The 17,612-nt window shown below is 41.7% G+C and overlaps 5 protein-coding genes across 5 annotated transcripts; 3 read left to right on the forward strand and 2 right to left on the reverse strand.

The window, feature by feature from the left end:
- Window positions 1-527: 527 nt before the first annotated feature.
- Window positions 528-1,020, forward strand: PVX_083520 (hypothetical protein; the record flags this gene model as incomplete). The annotated part of the gene is made up of 3 exons (XM_001614253.1): window positions 528-570; window positions 708-791; window positions 983-1,020. The coding sequence occupies 3 exons, from the start codon at window positions 528-530 to the stop codon at window positions 1,018-1,020; spliced, it is 165 nt and encodes a 54-aa protein (XP_001614303.1).
- Window positions 1,021-2,294: 1,274 nt separating this feature from the next.
- On the forward strand, window positions 2,295-3,572 carry PVX_083515 (protein disulfide-isomerase, putative). Its single transcript, XM_001614252.1, has 2 exons — window positions 2,295-2,612; window positions 3,004-3,572. The coding sequence occupies exons 1-2, from the start codon at window positions 2,477-2,479 to the stop codon at window positions 3,495-3,497; spliced, it is 630 nt and encodes a 209-aa protein (XP_001614302.1). The 5' UTR covers window positions 2,295-2,476; the 3' UTR covers window positions 3,498-3,572.
- A 1,910-nt stretch (window positions 3,573-5,482) lies between these two features.
- PVX_083510 (hypothetical protein, conserved) lies at window positions 5,483-10,870 on the reverse strand (the record flags this gene model as incomplete). The annotated part of the gene is made up of 2 exons (XM_001614251.1): window positions 9,069-10,870; window positions 5,483-8,847 (listed from the first exon to the last, which is right to left on the reverse strand). Exon 2 carries the CDS (start codon window positions 8,729-8,731, stop codon window positions 5,483-5,485), a length of 3,249 nt encoding a protein of 1,082 aa, XP_001614301.1. The 5' UTR covers window positions 8,732-8,847; window positions 9,069-10,870.
- Window positions 10,871-11,378: 508 nt separating this feature from the next.
- PVX_083505 (hypothetical protein, conserved) lies at window positions 11,379-13,352 on the forward strand (the record flags this gene model as incomplete). Its single annotated transcript, XM_001614250.1, has 1 exon — window positions 11,379-13,352. Exon 1 carries the CDS (start codon window positions 11,631-11,633, stop codon window positions 13,350-13,352), a length of 1,722 nt encoding a protein of 573 aa, XP_001614300.1. The 5' UTR covers window positions 11,379-11,630.
- A 312-nt stretch (window positions 13,353-13,664) lies between these two features.
- On the reverse strand, window positions 13,665-17,375 carry PVX_083500 (hypothetical protein, conserved). The gene is made up of 8 exons (XM_001614249.1): window positions 16,657-17,375; window positions 15,676-16,335; window positions 15,305-15,390; window positions 15,085-15,175; window positions 14,806-14,897; window positions 14,464-14,627; window positions 14,265-14,332; window positions 13,665-14,058 (listed from the first exon to the last, which is right to left on the reverse strand). The coding sequence occupies exons 1-8, from the start codon at window positions 16,819-16,821 to the stop codon at window positions 13,984-13,986; spliced, it is 1,401 nt and encodes a 466-aa protein (XP_001614299.1). The 5' UTR covers window positions 16,822-17,375; the 3' UTR covers window positions 13,665-13,983.
- Window positions 17,376-17,612: the final 237 nt, after the last annotated feature.

A 17,612-nucleotide genomic window follows, 5' to 3' on the forward strand; every position in this document is an offset into this window, starting at 1 on the left:
CAGTAGGAGAAGAAGTGCACGTGGTTATTCGCGCCTACAGAGATTGCCCCACGTCCTCTATTTTGGTCGCACCTAAACAGTACACCATTCCACCAACACACCAACGTCCAACTCGTCCCCTCCCCTGCGCAGGATATAACTCCCTCTTTTTCTACTTTGATATAATGGAGGAGGGGTCAATAAAATATGTGCAATATTTCTCAATAATGAAGAAATTGGGCCTTATAGACGCCAACGTAATACTCACTTTGGTGATTTTCTCCGAAAAATTATGTTCAAACGTGCAGTTTTTTTTTGACGACATTTCCAATTTCGCTTTTCCCATCAGATACAAGCCTCGTTTAACGGCCTGGACATTTCCAGAAGTGGCCAAGTGCAGTTCAGCAGTAAGAGCTGTGTATTTTTTTTTCCTAAATGTGAAAATGTTGCAATTTTGCCCTTCCGCTAGATCACCCCGAATGCACACCCTCCCCCGCTCAGACATAATCGCCTGCCTTTTAAATGGATTTATAAAGATTGATAAACGAATGGTGTTAAAATTTTTTAAAAAAGTGGACTACGACAATGAAGGTAGGGGTGCTGCTGCTTTACACAGCACATATTCACACCGGCGCTTACAGAGCCGTCCGCTTTACCCACCCGCATAAACGTGCGCATTGGCACGTGTGTACGTATTTCCGAAATGCTTTCCCCGTTTTCCATTACAGGAATTATTACCAAAAAAAAGCTGTACAAATTTTACAGCATGAAAAGTAGAAGCGAAATCGGCTCCAACGACAAGCGAAAATTTAGTAAGATTTATGATTCACCCATTTTTGCGCTTCCATTTTGCGCTTTATATGTGCCCCCGTAACTGCCTTGCACAGCGAGTTGCTTTTATCAAAATGGCGTACACTTAGACTTACACACGCGCATGTGTGCCACATGTATATTGTGACACACATGCAAACATACCTACCATTTTATGCACATTTTCGCTTAGCTTTTGAAGAATTCTTTAACTATATAAGCAAGGAGTAACGGAACAAACCGCGTTTTTTTTTTTTTTCTTTTTTTTTGTTATTTATAAAGGCGAAGTTTCCCCCGTTGTCGAATGGTGAGGGAAACCATTACAGTATGGCGCACGTTGGGAACACTTTACGAGCGCATTTAAATATCTCCACTTAATTTCCCCCCCCTCCCTTACATCAGGTTTAGCTAAATGGTTAAAATGGGGGAGGACTTCACCAATTCTTTAATTACGTGTGGTTTATTTTTTTATTCTTCATTTTAACCACTTTGCCTTTTCAATTCAAAAGGAGTTAACTTTGCTACTTTTTTTTTTTTTTTTCCTTACACACTCATTTCATTGTTTATGTATCCATTTTTTTTTTTTTACCCCTTGGAAATTTTTAAGCCTCTAATTTTTTATTATTTGCCCTCTTTCGACATGTGTTCTTCATAAAGCTTCCCTTTTCCTTTTTAATCATTTTTGACACTTTTTAAAGTAAGACGTTTATTTTTTTTATGTAGTACACCTACCAGGTGACCTACGGGCCACTTTCCCCTTTATTGACAAGCACAAAACAAACGCCTACATTGCGTATGCACAGAAATGTGCATTTATTGGTAAACACACGGTTTGCAATAACATTTTTTTTCTTAAAACACATCAACCTTTTGGTAAAGCGCTGTTCTCATTTTTGACGTTAAAACGAGCGAAATGGCATAATGCCGTAAAAAGGATGTCAGAAAGGATAGCTTAAAGAAAGGTACCTTCAAATAAACCATTTGTATATCATTTCTCACTTTTGCAATAAGGCCCTCATTCTGTGCACGAAATATTCAAAATTTGGAAAAAAAAAAAAAAAAAATATCCAAAAAATAGTTGAAAAGTTCCTAAAAACTGAAGCCAAAAGAGGGGGTGGAAAAAAAAAGCCAAAAAAGCCAAAGAAACGCAGCGCGTAAAAAACCAAACTTCTGTACAACCAACGTACCAAAGTGGCCGCAATGAACTCGCAAAAAAGAAAGTACAAATGGCACGATTTTCTCTGTAATTATTAAAACACGTAAGACAAAAAAAGCTTAAACGGATTGCTTACGTACGCAGTGCTACGCACCACATGTATGCAATGGTTAAGCGGCACAGTATACGTTTTGTATGTATATAAAAAAGCGCGCGCCAAAAATTTCAGCATTTTTCCCCCCCAAGCGTAATATTAAAAGTAAGAGGAGTTTACTATCGATTTAACGCTCTAGATTATTTTGCTATACTTTGCCACACTTTGCTGTTTAATTTTTTTTTTTTTTTTTTTGCTTCATTTTATCTATTTTTTCCTTAATACTCGTCACTTACCTTTTCAAGAACAAAAAGAACACACATAGCAAATGCTATTCTGAAGCCACATATTTACCTGTATGCATGTACGCTTACGCAATTTTTACAGTTTCATATAACCCTCCTCGACGAATTCCCACTTTGTAAAAAAAATTAAAAATGGCAAAAATTACAAAAAGTTTTGTGTTGTTACTTATTTTAACAATTTTGAAAATATGCTACTGTCAAGATGTAATCGAATTGAATGACTCGAACTTTGAGAACTTAACGCAGATATCAACGGGGAGCACCACAGGTTATATACCCCTCGCGAATCCTCGCATGAGATTTGCTCACGCCTCTTTTTTCAAGCCCCCAAACGGGGCTGCACGAGGGGAACAAGCAGAACGAAGCGCAGTTTTGCTTGTCCTTCCGCAGCATCCGCTTTTTTTGCTGTTCTTTTCGGCCAAAGCTACTTGACCCCGTTGTGCCACACCATTTGTGCAACCCCTTTGAGGGGCTCCTATTTTGTGTGAACCGAACAATTTGGCACTGCCCTTTAATATGCCCTCTTCTTTTTTTTTCCACTACGATTTGCGCCGCTTCACATTTGTATGCCCCTCCTGTGAGAATAGCCTCATATTCGCCTCTTCTCTGCTCATCTCTTTTCGCCTCTCCCTTTTCTTCTCTTTCCCTTCCCATAACAGGCTCATGGTTCATTAAGTTTTACGCCCCCTGGTGCTCGCACTGCAAAGCCATGACGAAGACCTGGACGCAGCTAGCCGCAGACTTGAAGGGAACTGTGAACGTTGCTAAAATCGACGTCACCACAAATTCAAAGACAAGAAAAAGATTTAAAATTGAAGGGTTCCCAACAATCATATATTTTAAAAATGGCAAGATGTACGATTATAAAAATCATGACAGATCATTAGAAGCCTTTAAAATGTTCGTGCAAGAAACGTATAAAACTGTCAAGTCGTCGGACCCACCTAAGCCTCTCAGCTACATGGATGTCCTCAAAGACATGGCAAATGAAACTTTTTCAAATATCGATCGAATCTACAAGTACGCCTTCCCCTCTCTCATGGCCATTATCGTTGTGTCATTCTTAATGGGATTCATTGTAGCTTTTGTTTCTATTAAATTTTGTTCCATCTTCAGAGGCACACCATATAACTACGCCAAAAAGAAGGATTAAGTCGGGGAACCGCATCGACCTGCTCATCCAGGTCAGCCTGATCTACCCCATCTGCATAACCATATAGCCTATCATAAAAATGAAGGAAAATTAAACAAAGCTACATTCGAAATGATAATAAAAAAAAAAAAAAAAAAAAAAAAAATTGTAATCATTTTTAATGTACGCATATGTACCCTCATGTACGTGTGCTGAGAAGATTGAAAAGGTCTTCCCCTTGTCTCCCCCAAATTGTTTAGGGGCACTGAGCGTGTAAAGATACTCTGCAAAACGAAGAACAGACCAGCAGTTGTTTTACGTTATCGCGTGTGCTTAAAGTGTGCACGTGTGTACAGACGTGCGTGTGAATGTGTGTAAGTGTATGTGTATATGTTCATATGTGTATGTGTATATGTGTATATGTTCATGTGTATAATTTTGTGTATATTTTTTTTTTTTTTTTCACCTCCCACACCTTATTAGGCGCAATGATTAGGCACTTCACTCGTCTATCATCTGCTCCCCTGCAGTTACGTCTGTCACTTCCACCATCTCGAACACGTCTACCTTGTCCTGCCCATTAACCTCCCTCCCTCCTGTGCCATACGTACAAATGGCGCTCACAAATGTTTATCAAAATAGTAAAATTAAAAATTCCTCACCCTCTTTTTAATGTATAACAGCAAATTTTTAAAGCACCTCCCCTCCCCTAATCATTATGCATTATGCACTGTACATTGCTCACTATACACTGTGCACTATACATTGTGTATTGTTTCTCCCCCCTTATGTTTCCCCTTTTTTTTTTCCTTTCATCGTGTAAAAATATTTAACATTAAAGACAGCTTATGTTTACTAACACAATGGTTAATATGTGTTCATATGGATATCATAAAACAAACTTTAATGCTTTTTATTTTTTTTTTTTTCCCCCTTCCTTTTAAAATTTCCAATCCCTTATGTGAGTAAAGGCTTTCTCCGCTTACATTAGCGGTTACGTTCCACCGCTAGAGAGCCAACTGGGGCGAAGGAATCCTTCGCGGGAGGACCCAAACGCCAGCCGCGCCTCGAAGGTGCCACTAAAAATATTTTAGTCGACTTTTGCGTTCTTCACAAAAAAAGGCGAGTTCAAATATGTGTACAGCGTGCACATGTAAATAGTTAAATAAATAAATAGGTAAATGTGTTCATATGTGCATACACACGTGCAGACGCACAGTGCATGCGTAGGCTCCCGCGCGAGGGCGCCTTCCAAAGCAAGCTTCCACTTTGAGGCTTGCTCGAAAAAGGGCTAGCCGCCTTACACGCAAGTGGCTTCAAATACTTCGAAAAGGTTTACAAAGAGACGGGGGGGGACTGCGCAGCGTGGTGCCGTCCCAGCAGCTCACATGCAAGCCCTCCTGCGTGTGCGCATGTGTTGGTAGGTGGCCAGGTTGGCAGGTGACCAGGTTGGCCGGTGACCAGGTTGGCCGGTAACCAGTTTAACCAATGACCGCGTCAGCAGGTGGCCAACTCGCTATGTACACACTTCCATTAATAACGAGAAAAAAATACGTAAACATATTCATAAAACAACAGGTTCCATGGGCCAGGCGCGCCCCTTCAATCTCTGCTTGGCAGCAGGGGAAGAACAGGTGCCTCCGCGAACATGCGTACTGTTTCGCGCACATGCGTGCCGTTACGCACACACATCCGTTTGGCTACCGCTTCGAAAAGGCTGTTCTGGCATCCCTAAGTGTGGTAATTAAAAAAAAAAAGGGTAAAATGAGATAGCCAAACGGGGGCCATACTAATGGGGATAATGATAACTAGGAGGAAGGGGGTAACGAGTTGTTCGCTTAGCTCTTCCAGGGCCTTCATATGATGTAAACAAATGGGGGTACACCCCCCCCCCCCCCCCATTCTGCTGAGCCAATCTGCATAGCGGTACGTAAACCGGAACAAAACTTATATGGTGGAAGTGCCCACTACGCCACAGCGAACCTAAAATGTGCATCCCCTGACCATCACATATACTTCCGCATATTGCCAGAATAGCTATCATTCGAGCTAAAGTTCTTATACCTATTTCTATAATCGCCGTCACTGTACATGGGATTCACATCGTTAACATCCCTGTTGTAAGAGTTCCCCCGTTTGCCGCTCGCCGACTTGCTATTGTCAACGTCACTGGCGAAGTGACTCCCGTCGTTGGGTCCTCGATGAATATCACCATGGGCATACGGGTTATGTGTAGCGCTGTTGCTGTTTAGCTCCATATTCACATTTCGGTAATTATACACATCATTCTTTACCACATATGGGTCGTAGCTCCCCCCGCCCATGGCGTTGGAGTGGTACCGATTAGCATTATGCGTGTAGTAAAAGTCGCTCACATTCGCGTGGTCGTCACTCATTAACTTGGAGCTATCCGCTGGCTCATGTAATCTGTTATACCTGAACCGTTCAGGCGAGGAATAAAAATTCGGGTTCTTCATATCGCCTAAAATGGGTTCATCATTGTCGAAGTGGAACATATGCCCACCTGCACGCTGCTGCATGTGCTTCGCATCCGCATGGTGATTGTACGTATGCCTCGTGTTCGCATAACTGCTGTCATTCAAATCGTCGTCCTTTTTGTTAAAAATGTTTATTTTCTTCAAGTAGGACCACTTCTTGTCGGACTCGTTCTGCTTTTTGCTGCTCTCATTTAGGTAGTCACCACCGTAGTTGGGGAAATTTCCATAATCGGGGTCCTTCACCGCGCTGTTCATGTAATAATCCGTGTACATGTCGTTATCGCTATACTTGGGGGGCCCCTTAAACTGGTAGGGCATATTCCCATTCAGGTGATCAATGGGGGAGGTGTAAAAGCTTCTTCCCGCATTTTTCACAGGGGTCTTATTCAAATAGTCGTCATTATGGCCCATATACGGGTTAACCCCCTTGACAGGGTTCCCCATGTGGTCCCTATACTCATGCATCCTTCCCTTACTATGCAGCAAATGGTTGTTCATACCAATCGGCCCATTTACATGGCTGATATGCTCCCCCAGGTGCTCCTTGCCCATGAATTTGCCCCTCGGCCCCAGGGGATGCGGCAATCCAAAGCCATTCACCCTAGGCAGGTAGGGCAAATCACCGCTATTATCATTAATGTTGTATAGAAATATATTTTTCGGATTTTCCAACACCTTAAGCAACCTTTCGTCGTCCTTCCGGAAGTATTCCTTCATCTTGGTCACCCTATTGAGAGAGCTATACGAGGCGTAGACAAACGTGTTCTTGATAGTTGCCCATTTGATGAACAAAAAATACTCGGTCTCGTTAAACTTGGTGTTTATCACATACACATGCAGGGGAAAGAACATTTTCTTGTGATTCTTAATTATGTAGAGCAAATTGTACTTGATGTACTTCTTCATCTTCTTCGTGTTCACATAAATGTAATCGTTGTAGATCTTCCACTCCTCCTTTAGGGCCGACTCCCTCTTCAGGTAGTTCGCGTAAAACATGTGCAGCGGGTTACTATGCATCCCATACGGGTTATTCTTTAACATTTCCAGCGCCTCATCGTCTAGATACACATTCTTCCTGATCTTGTAAACGTACACGTAATCCGTCTCCGTATCCAACGCTATCAAATGCTTATTGTCCGACTTTTCGATGGTAAAAAATCGAATGTTCAGAAAATTCCGGTGACTATAATCATCCCCTGCGCTGTAGTACCTGGGCAACAAAACGTTAATAATATTTTCATCCTTCAAATTGTACAGATGCTTCTTCACATCCTTTATGTAATTGATTAGCAGCTTCTTCATGGAGAACTCCCCCTTGGAGTTGTCTCTCCCCATCATGTGGGCTTCCTCTCCACTTTCGCCAGAATACAACTGGCTACTCCCATCCTTGATGGTCGAAATGTAGTTGTTGAAATCTTTTATGTTAATGTGCAGCATACTTTCCAGATTTACATCCTCCTCATCCAAGTTGTTCCCATTCTCTATCAGTCTTTCCAGTATTTTTATTTGCTTCATATTGTTTTCCACATCTGACATGTTGTCCTTCAGCAGGTTCACTCCGCCGACCAAGGCATCTTCACTCCCTCCTGCGCTCATCCCTCCTTCTCCGCCACTTCCACCACCTCTACACACATCTGCATTCAAATCGATGATGACAAAATTGCAGTCGTATTTGTAAAAGTAATCACTCATGTGTTTGTTCCTCTTCTTCTTCTTCTTCTTCTTGAACAGATGGTGGCTGCCATTTTTCCTCCTCCTCCTTTTCTCTATTTCGCCCGTGTACAGGTAAATGCAGTTGCTATACAGGTGATACTCACAAATGGAGTTAAAGTAAATGGCCTGCTCCACGCAAAACGTTTTGACCAGCGAAAAGCTGTTCAGCCCATCATTCTTCAGGCTCTTCTCATACAAATACACATTCCCATTATCGGTGAAAACGGAATAGCAATTATTATTAATCCACAGAAAATTCACAAACTGGGAGTTAAAACAAACATTCGTAATTTCATACAAAGAGAAGTAAAAAAAGTTGCAAATGTATAACGTTTTACTTGTTAACACTAGACAAAAAAAACCGTTCGGCGCGAACGCAACTTTTATCACCGCGCCGTTTAGAAAAATCCGCTTGCTCAGTTCGTACGAAAATTTTTTATTCTTCTTCGAGTAGTAATCTATCAACAAATCGCAGTGGCTAATATTGCTGTAGACGATTTTCCCGTAAATGTATTCCACCTTCCCTGTGTTGTAACCCAGAACGAAATTGTTAATCAAATTGCAGTTATTCGAATTGTTATCAAAGCACACACACGTCACATACTCGCAGTTGTTCCTTCTATCTTTCATCAAATGGGACGGGGCATTGTACACATACTCCTTCAAATCGGACAGCATGTAGTGTTCCTTCTTCCTATGCATGTCTACACTATCGGATGTGGTAGCCTCATCATCCTTACTGCCCAACGGGGAGTAATAATCATGAGGAAATGTCTGCTCACCCTCTCGAACATATTTCTCTGAATTTTCATTTTCTTCATAAATGAACTGCCTCGGATTTTCATCATTGATAACCATATCTGGGTACTTCTTTTTTATATTTTTTAAAATGTTTGAAATTAATATGTCTGTGTATTTTATATGCTCCCTTTTTTCGTAGCCCAAAATTAAGTTGCTCACTTGTACTCTCTCGCTTTTCATTTCGACATTACCCACCACGTTGTTGAAGTTGTTTTCTATTTGCTTAAAATTGATGAATATCATTTGTGCCTTCCCAGAGAATAGAATATCTTGAATTAACTCCCCCTCCTCGTTTATGCTATTTTCGAACTTTTTTAAAAACTCCGTGTACTCACTTGTGTTGCCGCCCGTTGTAGCGCCTCCCTCTCCGTACGCGCCACCCCCACTATTTGCCGAATAACCCTCTTCAAACAAATTGCCAAAAAAGAAGCTCCTAACGCGTCTCATCGAATCTAGGAATCTGCTCCCCGCTCCCGCAGCGCCGGCTCGTGAAGCGCCCCCTCCTGCACCACTACCTCCCCCTCTGCCCTTCTCACCATTCAGTATGTGGTCTAACTCCTCCTCCTTCGTTCTCATTTGCCTCAACTTGTAGTCGTAATCAAATCTATGAATGAACGGAAGGATCGACGACAAAATGATAATCCCGTTGTCGTTCGTATTATAATTGCAGTCAACGCAATTGTACACAAAATACGGGGCTATATATTTCCTCCTCGCGAGAAAATCGTGATTGATCATTCTTTGGTCTTCGTGCTTCTTTAAGTACTTCATATAGTCCTTCACGTTCCTATCAAAATAATTCGTCAACGAGTAATTCTTTATGTACGTGTAGTCCAAAATGTTAAAGTGAAAAATTTTACTTAAAAACATGAAGACACTTTTCACCCAATCTTTAACGGAAAAAAAAGTATTACACAAATGTATCAACATATTGTCTGACTCAATCATATTTTCAATGATGACACTTTTATTTGCGTCTAACGTGTACTTTATTTTTTGATTCCCTCCGCCGTTGCCTTTCTCCTCCCCTTCCCCATCCTCCTTCTCATCCTTCTTTATCTTAAATTTGTAATACGCGTTATCGTTCAGATAGACGTACTCTTCATTTTCTTTCACCATACTTCCTGACAAGTTACGCGGCTTCTCCTCTATCTGATAATACGTGTTCTCTAAATCCGTTTGGTTAGTTATATATTCATACACATTCTTTTTGTTTGCGTGGATGTAATACACCACTTCGTTAACCTTGGCCAGCTCGTTAATGCTGCTTCGGTTAGATGTGGTCTCTCGCTTCTTCATATCCTTCTCGTTTTCATTTTTTAATCTCTTCATGTATAAAAATTTATCATCCTTCTCGAAACCGCTCAGCGTGCTACTGTACTTGTCATACTTACTTTTTAAATAAAAATCTTTTTCCAATTTATCCCTCCCAAAATGCCCCTCATCGTCTTTCTTCTTAATCGTCTCCTTCAATCCGTAGTCATTTTTCCCGTGCCCATCGACTTTATGTATTCTTTGCATAAAATCGTATTCCTCGCTGAAGTCGTTCATTTTGTCTGCTTTCCGCCGGTTGCGCTTCCTTCGACTGGCTATTCCACCGCTCGGTTACGTTTTCTCGCTAACTGTTTTCTTGCTAACTTTTTTCTCTTGCCTTTTCACTTTTCCGCATGTTTACGCGGCCTAGACGACTGCGCTCGTCGCTTCACGCCGACTATTCAAGCCGCCTTATTAAGCCGCCTCTCCCAGGTAAGCAGCAAACACGCTTACACGGTTCTCACTTGGGAAAACACAAACGGGGAAGAAACAAAAAGGCTGCAAAAAAAACTCTTCCTAATTATGCGCACTACTTTCATTATGACAAGCTGAGCTCCATCCCTTTAAAAACCGCGCATTGGGGCAACAAACTGTTTCCGCGCAAAGGCTTTAACGCATGAAAAGAAAAAGTAAAAAAAAGGCTCACTGACGGGACTTTTGAAAAGGAGGCACGTAAATAAATCGGCATCTTTTTGACAATCGGAGGCGCCCACTAAACGGCTTTCCAGGCGATTCTCGCGCGTTTCGCTCGCTTTACGCTCCTTTTACGCTCGTTTTTCACGCTCTTTTCACGCTTTTTTCACGCTTCTCCTCGCCAAAGCGCATTTCTCACCCGAGGGCGTTCTCCCCCCAAATGAGCTTCCGCACAGCTCCCCTTCCCCTTTTTTTCCCCTGTGCGAGAGAAAAATACATAAACATCTGCATACGCGCAGGCGCGGGCGCATAGGCGCAAATATGTATATATATAGGGAACGTAAAAATATGGGTCAACCTTTTTTGCCAAATTTGAAAATGGAAAAAAAGATAAGTAAAAAGGGGGGGGAGGAGGAAACAAACAATTTAAATTACAAAAAGGGAAAAATTATTTCAAAACGTACAGAAGGAGAAACGAAAACACATTTGCCATAATTTAAGCGGCACATGAGGGATGCGTACTTTTCCTTCTCGCGCACTGCAATTTCAATTGCCCTTTCGCGTGTTGAGAACAATTTTTTTGCCAACCATCTCGCGGAGAGTTTCTCCCATGGGAAGAAGAAAAATTCATCGCCGCGCGGATCCTACGTTGCAAACATGAATGTAAAAACAATATACATGTGCATACGTATACGTATATGTAATATGTCCTTCTGCACAGCTCGGGACCTTTTCTTCATTTAAGTACGCGTATGCAGATTTCCCCTCACCCTCACGTGTAGGATGGTAATACAAATTATGCCAACCCTGCAATAGGCAGAGGAACAACAGCCATATAATCACGCTTTAACTTTTCCACAAAAAAAAAAAAAAAAAAAAAAAAAAAAATGAGAAATGGCTAACCAGGGTTAAATCTGAAAGCGGCTTCGAACAAAAGTTTTTTAAAGACGCCTTCTGCCTATGTGACAACTTATGTAAACAGAACTGCATAATGTAGTAGCATACTGGAGTGAATTTTTTCTTTTTCCCCTTCCACAATGCAGTTATTATATGTACGCATGTCCCTCTCACGCATGTGAAAAAATTTGTTACATACCGCTAACCATGCTAAGGGCGTACATTTTTAAAATTATCCCTGCTGTGACGTGCCGGGATCCCTCGCCCAAGTGCGCGTTCTCCCCAGCCGCTCCCTCCAATGAACGGTCTTTCGCGACTTAAATCTCGCACTTGCAAACCAGCAGCTCGGAAAAAGTTACACATTTTTTGCGACGAACAGAGCTACGCTGATAATTTGACTCGCCTCTACATATACAATCAGCTGGACGGAAAAAACACAACTGAGAAAAAGGCATATATGGCATATATGGCATATAGCGAAAATGTAAACAAATATGTGGGGAAAGTAACGGCACATTTAAAAATTAACAGAGGGAATGGAAACATCATATTTTCGGTTCCCACCTTTTTGGACATTTTTTTCTTTAATTACTTCAAATTTAATTGCAAATCCAAATTAGTGTTTCTGCACAGCGTGTTAAACATAAAGACGCACGAAAAGACGCAATTCCGTCCGAAGCAGGAACAAAATGAAAAAAAAAAAAAAAAAATTTTAACACACTTGTGCCAAATTCTTGTAAACTCCAACACGAATTATGTGCAGGAAATACGTCAAAAGTACGTAAACAAATTTTATCAGTCAAATGATAGGGACAAGGGAGACCTCTCCAATCAACAGCCAAAGGTTAAGTGTACCCCCCACGCCATTATCCCTTTAAGCAGCAGAAGAACGTTTATGCAGGACATACTAAATCAAACACAAAATTTAAAAGACTTGTCAATTCTCATTTGCATTGTAAGAAAAGCGTCTTCGTTCCACACGTTCGATTGCTCCAAAATAGTAGACGCCCTGTTGAGAAAGCTTTACTCACTTATTCACAATCTCTCCTTGGCGGTGAAACCCAACTGTGCAAGTAGTTTGGGCCACTCCTCCTCCCTAACCCTAATCGATAAGAGTAAAATAGAACAGACCAAAACGGTAACCATACGGGACCTTCTTTATTCCTTCTACCAACTTGTCTACCTCCAGGGGGGCCCGAAAATCCAGTTTATTTTTTTGAAAATTCTGGCCATCCTTGGGAGGGGCGGCCAGGGCGCCTGGGGGGAAGCGGCGGTCGAAGCGAAAGAAGCGAATGCGAACCCTACAACTTCTCTCCCCCCCGCGCGCAACCTCTTCCTCTCGAACAAAGACATCGAGCAGCTCCTCTTCCTCCTCAGCAAGAATGCCCACCTAAACGGCCACTTCATGCACCCCCTAGTTATGCGCTTCTATGTGAAGCTGTTCACACTAAGTCCCTCAGTCACTTACTTTAACAAATTAATTAAACAAAACGGTGAAGCAAATTATGCCTTCTGCCCGATTTCTATGTTTCCAAAAAGCTCTCCATCCTACCTCGAATTTTTAAAAAAAACGGATGTGAAAAACTACTTCCACACCTTCTATCAAACGTTATGCATCAAATATTTGTTAAAAAGAAGAGCACTTTTTTGTGAAAAATTGAGCAGCTTCGACCATTCTGCGTGCCCAGGTATGACCCACTCACCTCGTCTGAGCCACTTTGTACTTTACCAAAATATAGTTAACAAAATAATCGCTCGGTCTTTTTATCTTTATCAAGAGAAAGTCATTCCGAAGGGGAAATACTCCCACAAGTGGGTTCACACCACTACAAACAGTGCACGTCAAAAATATGAAAAAAATTTCATCTACGACTTTACCAAATGTAAGTTTTTTTATTTAATATACATCAGAGCAATTATGCGAGGAAGAAGAAGAGGGAAGCCACTCGGAAAATGCACACCACGTGGTCCTCGTGAAAAAGAAGCGACACAGAAATTGTCAACCGTAGAGGCATCTTAGAAGTGGGGTACCCGCAAAGGGAATGTTTTGCTTCCCCCCCTTTTTTTTTTTTTTTTACTACCAATTCGTTGCTACGTTGCGCGTAACTATTATGCACATTTGGAGCCTCCCGAAAATCTGTCCTTCGTTTATTCACTTATTGGGGAGTGTATCTTCTTCCCCGCAAGGCACTCCCCCCACTTGCCTATATTTGCACGCACATTTTTCACCCCAAAAAAGACCACCTCTCAGAACTTCTTCGTTTGGTCCACGTCGAATTGGATAGACAAACAAGATTGACCATTTGTTTTTTATTTCTTATTTTTTATTGATTACGTTTTATTGATTGCGCGCCTGGCGCATGCCAAGCAAACCGCACAAGCGTCATTAAAAAAAAGGGAAACAACATGGCGTTGAAAAAAGGGGCTGCATTTCAACAATTTAATAAAATGCGCCCTTCTCAAATGATGTTTGTGCTGTAATCACAAACGAAGTGCAGAAAAAAAAAAAAAAAAAGCAAACAAGTGAGTAAAAAGGAGGGCAAACAGGGGGGCAAAATGGAGACTACACAACACAGTAACGGCAAAGCCAACTGCGCAAAATGCCGCACGCGTGCAGAGCCAGCTACTCCTGTGTGCAAAAAGACGCCCATTTAATTCTTCAGAAAATCCGCGATGTCTTTTAAATTATGATAATACTTCATAAAATTTTGCGTGTTCTCAAAGCCCTGTTCGGGGGGGGAAAAAAAAAAGAGAAAGAAAATGAACGAATGGGAAAGGGGGCAAAAAACAAAACGGAGCAACGCTCTTCACGCGCAGAACTTCCCCATTTGTCACTCTCCCACTGCAAAGCTTTACGCAAAGTAGCCGCTTTGCCGCTTAACCGCTTAACCGCTTAACCGCTTGGCCACTTTGCTAGTCTCTCCCCTTGTACCTTTTTCAAAACGTTCAGCTCGTCCAACACCTTGGCATTACTCGTAGTGGCAATCCACTTATTTACGTCTGCGTAAATCGGGAAAAAAAATAAAATAAAATAAAAAAAATAAACGTATATGCACAAAATGGGCAAAAAAATTGGTGGTCACTTTTCAAAGACGCAAAATATGCTCTTCCCATTTGGGGGGACAACTTACGGAAAAAGGAAAAGAAAAACTCAAACATTAAAACGTCGATTACGAATCTTTTTCTGAAAAAGGTTAACACTTTGATGGTATCCTCGATGGAGTATGTTCTACATGCGGGGATCATAACTTTGTGCTTGGACAAGTAGTCCAGAAAGGACAACATTGCTTCGGGGCTGCACATTGGGGGGGAAAAATTAACAAAATGGGGTGAAAAGGCAACATGTGCGGGCTACGAATGGGAGGAAAGTGCAGAATATAAGCAGTTTTTTTTTTTCTTTTTCATTTTATATATTTTTTTTTTGCTTCTCTTGGGAGTGCACTCCGAAGCATCTCCCAACAAGGCCTTATTACTGTTGCTTTATCATCAGCATCAGGGCATCATGATATTTGAACGATTTTATATAGTTGTTTATATCAGCGTTGGAGAACAAATAAATCATTTCCTAAAATGGGGGTAGTGCATTTAAAATGTGAAGTTGTGTTAACGTGCGGGGGGAACGAATTCGTGAAATTTGCGCCAACGGGGTTTTCTCAATCTGCCACGGCTGCCGGCGCTTCCACCGCTGCTATCGCTTCATTTTGCTCCATTTTGCGTTATTTTCCCGCTCCCACTTCCCATCGCGCGCTTACCGGAATGTCCACCAGGGGGTCGCTCTCCTTGCGCTTCTGTTTTTTCTGCTTCCCCTTCTCGTTGTACACCTCGATGAGCCATTTGCCATTCCTGCGTGGGGGGTGAGGTGAGGAAGTGCGTATTATAGTCAGTAGACCCCTTTGTGTGCATGCGAAGCGGCGCAAAAATGGGCACACACACACGCAAATGGGCGCATGGGCACTCCCCGAGCAGACTTACATTTCTCCCAGGGCCAGTACTCCATTCGAAAAGTCAACCGATTTAGGGGCATTCAAAAAATTAGCAATGCTGACGACTTTTATTTTCTGCAAAAAGGGGGAAATGAAAATAGGTTACATCGATTAGCATTTTGCACATGTACGTTTCCCTCATAACATTCGCTTTTTCAATAACTTGGGGGAAGCACAGGAGGTATAATAAATGGGTTACTCCCCAAATGTGGCATCACCTCGCAGGGAGTTTTTTTCTCTCTTCCAACATTCCCCTTTCTTTTCTTAACCATTTTTGCACACATTTTCGGTGCAATTTCTCCCCAGTTTGAGCAACCCCCACGAAAGAATAACTTAACCACATCGCTCACATGCACCTACCTGCGTGTCCTTGTAGAAGGGGTCCACGAAATACACAGACAAATCCAAACTGGCAGCCACAAGGTAATGCTTAAAGTTCCCCAAATAGAAACAAGTCTTTGGGGAAATTATCAAATTTTTTACAAACTGAAGATCTTCCACTTTGTAAAATTTAATTACATTTTTCACCGCTAAAACGATGTACTTATTTTGAAATATGTTTAAGCATTCAACTGGTTCGTCCAACTCTATCTGGTTGACTTGTTCGTTCGAATTTAAATTATACACAAGCACACAGCCATCATAGCTGCTGCTAATCAAATGGGGATCTCCATCACTCCCATCAAACGTATGCAAACAAAGACTCGTTACACTGTCAATGTGGTAATCTAACGTACGCTCACAGGTCCCTTCCCATACATTCCATATTTTTATGCTAAAATCTCGAGAGCAAGAATATAACGTTTTAAAATTACTGTTAAACACTAAATCGTTTATTGCTGATTTGTGTCCATTCAGTCTTTTCATTCTTCCAAAGCAAAATACTCCTAAAAGTTCTATCGCCCCATTTTCTAACCCAACTCCCAGCATCCCCTCATCTCGGAATTTCAATTTGGTAATATCCTCCTTGCATTGGTACTTCTTATCTAATTTCTCTCCCGTTATGCTGTTCAGGAAGACCTAACCAGGGGGAAAAGGCACAAATAGGGGAAAAAAAAAAAAAAAAAAAAAAAAACATTCGTGAAGAGGGGCTCACTCGGTAAGGTGACAACATATGTGTAAAAATACAATTTGGAGTCTCCTCCTTTCGCAGCATATGGCCTGTATGTACAGCTACGCTCAACTGTGCAGCCATCCGCGCTTGGTTCAGCAGTGACGGGGTGGTGATATCCACGTGCGCCACGCTTCTTTATTTCTCTCCTTTGCGGGGAGAGCTCCTACGCGGAGCTGCCAGTAGGTGCATTTGGCGGAGCCCCCCTCGCAACGCCCGCTCTGCCTTACCACATTGCTGCAACCAATCGCAATGAACTTGTTACAAATGCTAATCGACTTGACGCTTCCCTTTTCATTTCCGGAGCTCAAAATTTTAAAGTCGAATAGGAAGTCGTTGCATTCCTTGATCTTTTTTTTCTTATTGCATAATATTACTGGCTGGAAACGCGACATTTTTTCTGCAAGGCGGTGGTGGTGGTTCTGCTTTCTTTCGTGAGGCCTTTTGAGGTATCCTATTTTTTTAAAAAAAGGGACGGCCGCAGCTCAAATTGGGGAGGCAAATTTACAAACAGTGGCTCCTTTGGTTGCTTGTCGTTCCGTTCATTTTTCGCATTCGCTAAGTATGCTTACAGATCTTTACGAAAATGTGAATATACGCTTTTGCATAAAGGCGTAGGGATTGAAACGCGGGTTGGCCGAAAAACTCAGGTTGGTTGGCAATTCAGGTTGGTTAGCAATTCAGGTTGGTTCGCAAACTCAGGTTGGATGACAAACTCAGGTTGGCTGACAAACGCCCGTTTCGCTTGCTCCCCCTCTCGATGACTCTCTTCTTCTGTTCCCTTTTCCAAAATGGCGAACCACAATCGGTAAAGTAAACCAGCGAGAAAAAACATATAACGTTTCTACATAAGGGCCCATGCGGGAACTGAACATTACGCCAAAAATGTCACAACGACGTGAATAAATTATACGCATAAACGCGCGAGGTATCTTCAAACGATGCGAGCGATAGCAAAACAAAACCAGTGTTGGCAATTTTAAAAAAAATTTGTGGCGTCCATAGGAATTTTTTTCGTAACCTTTTTTTTTTTTTTTTTTCTACAAAGGCGAAATGTTCGTGAATTTTTTTTTTTTTTTTTTTTTTTTTCTTCAAAAAAAGAAGAAACCTTATACCCATTTTGCACTTTTCGTTGTTTTCCCCTTTTCGAAAATGTATGCAAATGCACATGCCTTACGTGTGCCCA

Source organism: Plasmodium vivax, chromosome 12 (assembly GCF_000002415.2).
Source record: "Plasmodium vivax chromosome 12, whole genome shotgun sequence".
Classification (NCBI taxonomy): Eukaryota; Apicomplexa; class Aconoidasida; order Haemosporida; family Plasmodiidae; genus Plasmodium; species Plasmodium vivax.